The 10,000-nt window shown below is 35.4% G+C and overlaps 1 protein-coding gene across 1 annotated transcript in view; it reads right to left on the reverse strand.

The window, feature by feature from the left end:
* Positions 1–5,113: 5,113 nt before the first annotated feature.
* The window catches only part of LOC125038307 (phosphatidylinositol transfer protein beta isoform-like), an 11,793-nt gene continuing 6,906 nt past the window's right edge, over positions 5,114–10,000 (reverse strand). The window contains exons 7-10 of the mRNA XM_047631775.1: positions 7,907–8,074; positions 7,639–7,760; positions 7,034–7,124; positions 5,114–6,712 (exon numbers count right to left, since the gene is read on the reverse strand). Of these exons, the coding sequence (XP_047487731.1) occupies positions 6,671–6,712; positions 7,034–7,124; positions 7,639–7,760; positions 7,907–8,074 (423 nt within the window). The 3' untranslated portion in view covers positions 5,114–6,670. The remainder of the gene's footprint in view (positions 6,713–7,033; positions 7,125–7,638; positions 7,761–7,906; positions 8,075–10,000) is intronic.

The following is a 10,000-nucleotide window of genomic DNA, read 5'->3' on the forward strand; positions in this document are numbered from 1 at the left end:
GGAACCAGTGGTAAGGTTGAGGCAGCTGTGTGTGTGTGTTACAGACGCAGGGCCTGTGGTGTGTGATAAGACGGACAGACGTGGACCATGCTCAAGGGTTGGAACTGATGTGTGATGCAGGACTCTGTGGTTTGGATTCATGATCACAGAAAGATCCTGATGCAATTTCAATAAATATTGATGAAAGTGGAATGTTTAACCAATGTGGAATTTTACAATTTTCTTGCAATGCCAAATAAAAAAATGAAAAAAAAAAAATATTGCATAGAGGTGCCTTTTCAGTATTGGATTGCTTCAGTGTGTTTTGTTGAACTTTAGGTGAAAATACATTCTTAACAAACCAAAAATGTAGCAGTCCTTTGTCTTATAAGAAATGTTGGGTTACTAGGATATTACACTGTGTAGTTAGCCTTATCTTGTACATGAATATAAAGCTTTTCACACACTGTTGCAGTTATGTGTGTGTATATATGAATGGATACCACTTTATGTGTATATGAATTTTTCCAACTTCGTGAAGGAAAATCTACCCATAACAGATCTTCCTACACATGTGATATTGCAGGCATTAAGGAAGGCTGAAAGAGCCAACCCAGTGACCCGATCTTAGATATATTGACATGCTAAATGTACAGTGTTCTTTCTTTTGTCAGCAAAGATTTTCTTGATATTACCTGGGTTAGGCTTATGGAGACTGTGTGCTTACCAATAGGAATTGCCTTTTTTTTTATTTGTGTCTTTCGTGCCCACACAGCTACCCTATTTTCAGACCTCTTGTAGATTTTGTAAAGGTGCTTTATCAAAGTTTGTGTCTAGTTTCATATCGTTTGATGGAGAAGGAGAGAGAAAAGGAGAGAAAGTAAAGGCAAAGATTTGGCGGAAACAAATCACATGGGTTGCATTTTGGAAGATGCAGGTTCCAATTGGGTTTGGTTCTATTTTAGAATGAAATTAAAGTTCTTATTTTTTTATTTAAATTTTTTGCATTTTATACTCTCTTTGTCCTGAAAGAGTTAAGCAAATGTGAACTTTGTAGTAAGTAAGGAAGGAAATAAGTAGAATTTAAATTATCATTTGGTGTCAAGATCAGAAGTGAATCATATGTTACTCCGTCTTCAACATGATGAGGGTTTTGAAAAAGGAAGAAAGTTTAGTTTGTAAGCTGTTTCTTCTTCTGTTCTTCATCCTTTTATTTTTCTTTCTGTAATGGTGTTTAAAACTGTACCTTCTTTCAGTTTTTTTTTTTTTTTTTTTTTTCTTTTTTCTTTAAGCTATGAAGATAAGGAAAGGATTGAGAGAACCACTTTGTTGGTATCTGATATTCGCACATTATTAATTTTAATGGTTTTATCCATGATTTTTATAACTTGAATGTCATTCACAGCTGTTTTCTTTAATGTTATTGTGATGGTAATTGTAAAGTAAAGCTGGACAATCAAACGGAGACATGATAGATCTCCAGGAACAACAGAAAAACTTGTTGTGTAAGTGGAAATAACCTCTGTAATTGGGCATATCAGTTTTCCTCTTTCCTCCTCCTCCTCCACTGCTTCCTCTTCTTAGGTGTTTGGTCCATGTGAGAGGATGTTTGTGGATAATTGCAGTTCTGGAGCTGTATCTCGGTCTCACTTGCAGAGGATTTTTCAAGCCTTGAAGTAATATGTTGATTGTTATCCATTGTGACTTGACTCTCCTTGTTTACTGCTTGCAATTTTAATTTTGTTTTTCTTTTGTTTTCTCAGTTTTTTTGTTAAGTGTTACTGTTATTTATTATGTAGCTTAATATTTGTGGGTTTATAAGCTTTCACAACTTGGGTAAATATTTTAATGAATATAGTTGGAGAAAACTTGCTTCTGTCCATATTTTGCTAATATTCATGAAAGTGATGTCTTAAAATCAAATACAGACTGTGTGTATGTGGATCTCAGTTGCAGAGAGACACAAACACACAAGTAACAGTCAGCAATGTACAATGTTATCATCAAATTGAGATGTTTCATCATTTCACCCCAGCTTACATAAAAGATAAATTTTGTAGAAGTTAGTCCAAGTACATGGTGCTCATAAGGCACACATTGTGGTGCATGGTAGCAACATAAGTTTTGTTGTAAGAGAGAAGTTTCCTGCAAGAAGAAAGAATGCAGCATCGTATTCTATATGGAATCCTAAATAGCCTTCCGGAAGAGGGCTCAAACTCGCTCCTTCTAAGCAGCAGGTACCACAGAGAGCAGAATTAAACCACTCGACCAAATGACCCACTAAGAAAAACTGTCCAACCAGAATCTAAGTCATCTCCATGGAAATCACATATGCACAGAGTATAAAGGTAATTTCCATAACGGTTCTCATAAGAGGGTTGTTTGGTTTAGTGCTTTAGTTCTGCTCTCTCTGGTACCTGTTACTTGGGGAGAAGGATTTCCAATTCTCTTAAGGAGGCTATTAAGAGATTCCTGCAACTCAAGGAAATAATTGCTAGAGTAAAGGAAATTTAAGCTGTGTATATTTTTGTTGGATGAAGACAGTATTTTCATGTTGTTCAACTGTGTTTAAATATTTCGCTGATTTTTTTTTTCTTTGTAGCCTCCTCATGTATGCAAAGTGAAATTTGTAAGTTATGTAAACAGGGGAATACTGAACATATCTTTGAGTAGCTGTAATATTGGTCTGTACAATTTGTAGTGACTACAGAAATTTTCCCAAATATTGTCCATGTTTTGAATCCATCAGACCCAAATTTTAAGCTTTTTGCACAGGAAGGTTTAGTCTATGACCCCTTTTCTGTCTTGAAAAAAACTTCCAAGAGCAAATTCTGTTCATTCGGAAGTTTTGATAAACAGGCATTATGCATGTTTGTACTCGAGTCTTTCATTTCAGTGCTTCTATTTATTTTTAACTGTTCTGCCATTGCCCCCCCCCCCCCCCCTCCCCCCCCATATAGTTTTAATGTCATGAAAAGATCTTTAAAAAAGGCTAACCCCTTTGTAAATCCTTGTTTGTCAGAACAGCAGTGCTCCTGTGGTGTTGTCATGGACTTAAGCTTCTGTTTGTAGCATAATGATTAGTTGGTAGTACTATATGTAAGCCAGTTGATGAAGAAAAGTACATTTTGTACATTTATGCAAACACCTTAACAGAAATGTGGAAGCTTGTGATATTTACATTAGATGGTGGGATTTTCTTGAGGATCGTGATGACATGTACTCAAAGTATATTAACAAAGTGCATGTATGTTTTCATTTGTGTAAATCTTTGTTTTATTTTATTTAATTTTTTCTTCTTTTTTTTAACAGGGGCTTTTATAATCTTTCCGATTAGGGAAGGATGCAAAAGTATTAAAGTGTGATATTGATCATAGTCCTATAGATATGGTCACTAAAATTATGATGTAGTTTTTATCATCATTATTATTGATGGATGAAACAAATTTGATAAGGCCAGAACATGAATATTCAATTAATTTTTACCCCCCTACAAACAAACACATACCATAGATATTAGGGTTTCTGTTTGTGTACACTTTGGTGATGAGGATCCCATTGATGGAACTCCAGTCTGTTCCATCTCCATTGTTGAATTCTAGCCATCAGATGTCTTGCTGTGATTGTTGCACATCCTTGTTCATTATTTCACATTTATAGCTACATGAATATGAATATCCTGTATTTAGACAGATCAGGTAAATCTAGTCAGTCAGGCTCACCATCAAGGCATCAGTTAGTGTACATATTTCATGCTCTATGCTTTTGTTGCGTAAAGAGACCTGATTTTGGGAGAGAGCTTCAGACAACTAATATTGTATATTGTTAAAAATTTTGAAGTGTTCACCAATATGTCCTGAAATTAGTACTAACATTCATTAAGTAGCTCTATCTTGCTGAAGTCTCATCTGTGTGCCACATTTTCAAGTGCTTTTGTTGCACTGGAGTTTAGCAATATAGGTTTTGGCATGTGTGTGATCCTTTGGAAACAGGATAAATGTTGAATAAAATGTGTTAAGGTTAGACTTTTCTGTAGCCTTATAGAGGAGAATGTGGAAATCTGCATCCAGTAATATAATCTGGATGAAGACTAGGATACAACTGTTAATGGAATCTTAAAAGTATTTTGTGAATAAATTTTTATTATACAATATTTTTTTATTTACTCCTTAAGAGGGCACAAGTTGAGTTTTCTCTTGAATAAACTAATTTAATGTATTCTTCTAGCTTTATTCCTTATTCCAAGAGTCATTTTCCACAAAACTTGACATTTGCTTGATTTATTGTTGCTGAAATTTGGAATTCATTTGTGTGTTTTTGACATTCTTGTGAACCAGTTATGAGGGGAGGGGTAGTGTGCAAGTTCATACAATGTGCATGCATGACTAATGCTTTGCCCATTTAGCAAAAGCACTAGCCAGTGTTGTGTACTAAGCCACCTACTGTTGTCATGTCTGATCTGCCAGGTTTTGCTGGACTGTAGAAGTAAAATGGATATTCCCTATTTCATTCACATATCATGAAACTAACTTCTCTTTTCCTTATCAGTTTTAATATAGAAATAGTTTTCAACTAGTATAGTTCATTCCTCTGGACTGTCAGACTAGAAAGTCGGGAGATGGCTTGGCTGCAGCAGGGGCCATGAATTCATACAGCAAAAGTATCTAGAGATGTTGGTACCTATACAGAAGGACCAGGCTACATATCTTCAAGGCCCTGACGACAGCAAAACTTAGACTAATTTCCATGACCTGATGACTTGTCTTGATGCCTTTAACATGTACAACTGGCAGGAATCCATACCCAGCCAACAACTGCACCATGACTGGTAAGGTCCTGTTACTTGCAAAATCTAGGTCTGCCAACTCAGGCTGTAAGGACTTGGACTTGATTTCTTGAGGGATGATCCTGCCTATGAACTTCTCTCTTCTAGAAATAATTCTGGAAGAAAGCCCAAAGGAAGATGACAATGTTGTGGCTTCAATTAAACAGCAAGATGTGCCTTGAACATGCCTGGTGCCTCCTTAGAGGGACCCTCACAGCTGGAAACAGGATGGATGCAACAGTGTATCCTCTACAACTGGAGCAAATATTTCACAAACATATGCAGGGTGCAAAAGGTGAAACAAGAAAATATCTTTGCCATACCTTTTAATAGTCATTATCATTTTATAGATTATCAATATGGGTTTAATTTTAAATTATCCCTAAAAATTGTGAGTCCTAACTTGTATTCATTAAACTTTTCCATACAATGCATGAATGAGCAAGGGACACAGAATCACAATTTCACTGGTTTTCAATTTGGCAATGACTTGATATTTACCCTCCCAACCCACCCCTAAATTTCATTAATTAAATCTCAAGAGGCACCAAATACTAAACAGCATGTACATGGCACAGATCTAATCAAATGTATTATCTAAAGAGCTTCCATCTGTTTCCATTATACATGTTATTTGTATTGCTGAATAATACATAATAACCATAAAGGTCAACTATTCTGTCTAGAATAGAGAGAATCAAGAGTGCCTACTAACTTAACCTGACTATTCTGGTAAGTTCCTCACATGTTTTACTCAAAATTAATCAAAGATCAAGTTGCACTCTTTTACATCACACTGGACTATAAGGAATGAAGTATTGTGTTGCCAAACATCATTGGTAAAGGTCCTGTACCATACATCAGGGAAAGATGGCTCACTTGTAACATACAAAATCAAGTAAAATACAAGTTAAAATGTGAACAAGTTGACCTTATATTCTACTTGTCAGAACCCTTTAATTTTGATTCCAATTGACATATTAAAATTAAAATCCCAACTTTCAACTTGGAAACGTAAAATTCTTACTGCGAGCATGTACCTACCAAGACACTGAACAAAACAGTTTGATTTTAAAACAATTTTTGTTATTCCTAAGACAATCCCCATCATACAAGCAGAAACAAATATTTCTTTTCATGCCCAGACAAAACATAGAAATAAAACTTTTAATCTGAACTCGACACATGCCGAAACAGCTATCTATCTCAGACGCATGGTAACTCGGGGTACATGTAATATTTCACAGTTGCAGTACAGAAGTAGTGCTTATATGATAAAAATGTTTGTGAACTAGCAGGTCTGCTGTCCTCCTTTGCTATGGGCTAAAAGTGCTTCTATCCAGCAACAAGGATATTTTTCCCTTTCAAGACTGTACAAGCAATAAGGGCTAATACTCTTCTCTAACACTGTCTTCAATGTCTTTGCATCCCCTTGTATTCATGCCACAACTTCTATAATCTTACGATAAAAATCAGCGAGACTTGAACAAAACAATGATGATAATAGTAATAAAAGAAAAGAAAAAAAAAAGAAAAGAAAAAAAAAATGATCTAGATAACTTTAATTACAGTTCAAATTAATTCTAACAGACTGAGTAATTCCAACTTTTGGGTTTGCCTGGTAACTATAATGGTATATTCTTTGTATCAAGGCTCGCAACAACAGGACTCGAGGAGGTTCCAGAGCACCCCATCACATGGAAGAAGTGTGATGCCTGTCAACTGCTTGCTTGCCTTTGTATCTTGCTCAGTGCAGAGCTAGCATGGATCACAGTATCCTGAACTTTATATTATATGGCAGGGTTGGTGCTGGCAGCCTGGGCTCCCAGCATGATCCAGTGCAAGTAAAGATGTTTGGGTCATCCGTTACTCGCCTTTGGTGCCTCGTACTTCGCCCTGCTGTCTTTGCTGTTTATGGGAGAAATATGAGGGGGAATTTAACAAGGAATTACTTTATATTACAAAATACTAGATATATTATCAGTCCTACTCATGCACTGATTTCATTAACACTATTCTTTCTCATAATTGGCTGTGACCCTAATTCATTCAAAAGCTCAAAGGCCCAAGTTTTGCAAGAGGATGACTGATCAATCATTTGTAAGTTCCATATAAATCAATAATTTTTATTTGACTCCTATGAGTTGACTCAAAAAAATCAATAAATTATATTCTCAACAAAAGAAGGTAAATGCTATTCAACAGTATATACTTTGTTAGTTTGCTTACAGAATCTAGTTCGTCCTTCGTTTTGTCTTCTAAGCGGCGGATGTCATCCATGGTCATCCCATGCCATCGGTCCATCCAACAGAACACTTGCCTGGAGGAAAGTAATTATTGTACTTTTTTGATTAATTACGTTATCCCATCTCTATATAAAACCGTGATGCTCTTCCTACACCCTACCCCAAAAATAGACTTGACACTTTGAATCCAAACAAACCTAATCTTGATATTTTCTGGTAGAAAAGAAACAAAAATTTGCACATAACTAAGTTAACCCCCTCATGATAGGAGATCCCGGCACCGTGTGTGCAAGTCAGCTGATGGAAGGGAAAATTGGAAGTGCAGGAAACATAAATTTACCCCAGTCTCTATGGTCTTGGCTGCAGTATATGCCATTACTCAAGTAATGGAGCTAAAAAGAGGTATTAAGCCTACTTTTTCATGGTTGTTTCTCTTCAATGGCCACAGCAGGGCAATGCAAGCAGACAATTGTTTAGGTTGTAAAACTTAAAGCAGGTACTTTTATGTGATGAAATCTCATCTCAGCCTGAGGGACAGTCTGAATTGATAGATAAACTGAATTATCAAAAAAATTAAATAAAATTCACCTATGGAAGTTGGTGAAAAGTCTACGCTCAATGTCCTGGATGAACTTTTCCACGCGTGTTTGCAGTCCAAACCACTTGAACTCACATGTCACTAGCTTATAGCATGTCATTACTGGATCACACTGAAAGAGAAGGCACAAAACATTCTTAGGACATACTCCTCATTTCCTTCTCTATAATAATTTCAGTACATTCATATCCACAAATAGAATTTTTCCAATAGCTGAAAAGCAACACTTAAAAAATTCATTCTAAGGGTCTCCCTTACCTTTTTCCACCATTCTGGGCCTACCAGTGGCCCACGACCAGTTTTTTCAGACTTGAATTTGGTTGGGTCTTCATCAGCTTTGTAGTCTGCAGACTTAACTGGGTCATTGGAAATGTCAATTGGTACTACCTCACGTAATTTCAATTTTTCACCAGTGAGTTCATGTGCCTGCCAAGGTTAAAATAGAAGTTACAGCATTAAAACCTGAATTCCACAATGTTTTGGGAAAAGGCAATTAAATTGCAGTTTAGTTATATCTAGCAACACAATATACTGATTTCCAATTATGTAAACAAACATGATTTCTTTTAAAACTTACGTATCAGCTATACATCTATGAATTTCAATTCAAAATTCTCCCATCAGATGGATCATGGACTTACTTAAACTAACTTATACAACAGTTTAATAGTACTTTTTTCAGTTTCAAGCAAGCTACAAATTATAAGAGTCAGTAATGAAGTTGTGAGGTATAATACCACATGCAAAAAATAAAAAGTTGAGTCTTATTCTAACAGAGTCAAGGGCATCCTCAAGAACATAAGCTTGGTTAAAAGAAAAGTTTATCAAAGCACCATGAGACACTATGTAAAATCTTGACCTTAAACATATGTAACTGGGTACAAGATTTGAGGGTATGTGCTTCCAAAGGTGTTCTTAAACTAACCACTTGATAATGCATTTATTACATGTTTTGCTTACTTAAACTTTCATCTGTAACAAAAGCATTGATATGTTTGTGTTAATCCACTCTATTTTCTGACTGCACTGCATTAATGTGACCATACCGAAGCTTGTGTTATAGATGAAAGTTTAGATTAACAAAACATCTCATAAATGTACTGCCAAGTGACTAGTCTGAGAACATCACTGGATGCCCATCGCTCATTTGTTCTCTACACCAAATACTCAGCTACATGAAAATAAAAGTTCTGTTGACAATACTTGTGGAACTAGAAGTAAAGCTGTAACAGGACAAAACTCTACTTTCCTTCATATGCAAAAGGACAGTGCTGATGTGTTTATCAAAGATAATCAGCGACTCAAATGTTAAAACTAATTTCCTAATAATTGCACATCATCATAACTCAGGGAAAGTGGCATTTGATAAAGAGATATATTCTTGGGCAGAGAATACACAACTCAAGGGGCCTAAAACATGCTCACTGTTACTGCTAAATATCCTGGAGCTTGTCGTCGTCGTCGTCATCATCATCATCATTTTTACTGTTATCTTATTCTATTTTATCAATTTATTTTATTATATTTTTCATATATCATTCAATTACCACAGAGAGGGCACATAATTTGCAGGATGCTGTAGTCACTCATGATTTTTTTTTTTTTTTTTTTTCAATCTAATGGATAAAAAATCACATTAAGAGTCAAAAATTAAAATAATTAATTAATTAATTTAAAAAATGAATAAATAAAATTAAAAACAAAACCCGACTCCAGTGTACTTTTCTTTTCTTTTTTTCTTTTTTCAGGTAATCTTAGATATTGAAATGAAATTACTACTTAAAAAGGGTCTACTCCAAGACAGAAAAATAAAGTCAACAAAACTGCCTCCTTAATCAGAGAATAAGAGTGTCTTCCGTGCGTTTAACTCTCGTCAAACATTTACAGGAACTCTTGATTTTGTAGCCCAACCAAGGTAAAAGTGAAAATAAATATCTGTTTGGAGACCATTCGCCTAAAATGTAAAATAATTCTATCAAATCAACTTTGTGTTCTATAAATGAGGAACTATCAAATCTATTTATAGAGAGAAGAGAGAGAAGAAGAGAGAAGAGAGAAGAAGAGAGAAGAGAGAAGAAGAGAGAAGAGAAGAAGAGAGAAGAAGAGAGAAGAAGAGAGAAGAAGAGAGAAGAAGAGAGAAGAAGAGAGAAGAAGAGAGAAGAAGAGAGAAGAAGAGAGAAGAAGAGAGAAGAGAGAAGAAGAGAGAAGAGAGAGAAGAGAGAGAAAAGAGAGAAAAGAGAAGAAGAGAGAAGAGAGAAAAGAGAGAAAAGAGAGAAGAAGAGAGAAGAAGAGAGAAGAAGAGAGAAGAAGAGAGAAGAAGAGAGAAGAAGAGAGAAGAAGAGAGAAGAAGAG

The sequence above is a fragment of the Penaeus chinensis genome, chromosome 3 (assembly GCF_019202785.1).
Source record: "Penaeus chinensis breed Huanghai No. 1 chromosome 3, ASM1920278v2, whole genome shotgun sequence".
Taxonomy (NCBI): Eukaryota; Metazoa; Arthropoda; class Malacostraca; order Decapoda; family Penaeidae; genus Penaeus; species Penaeus chinensis.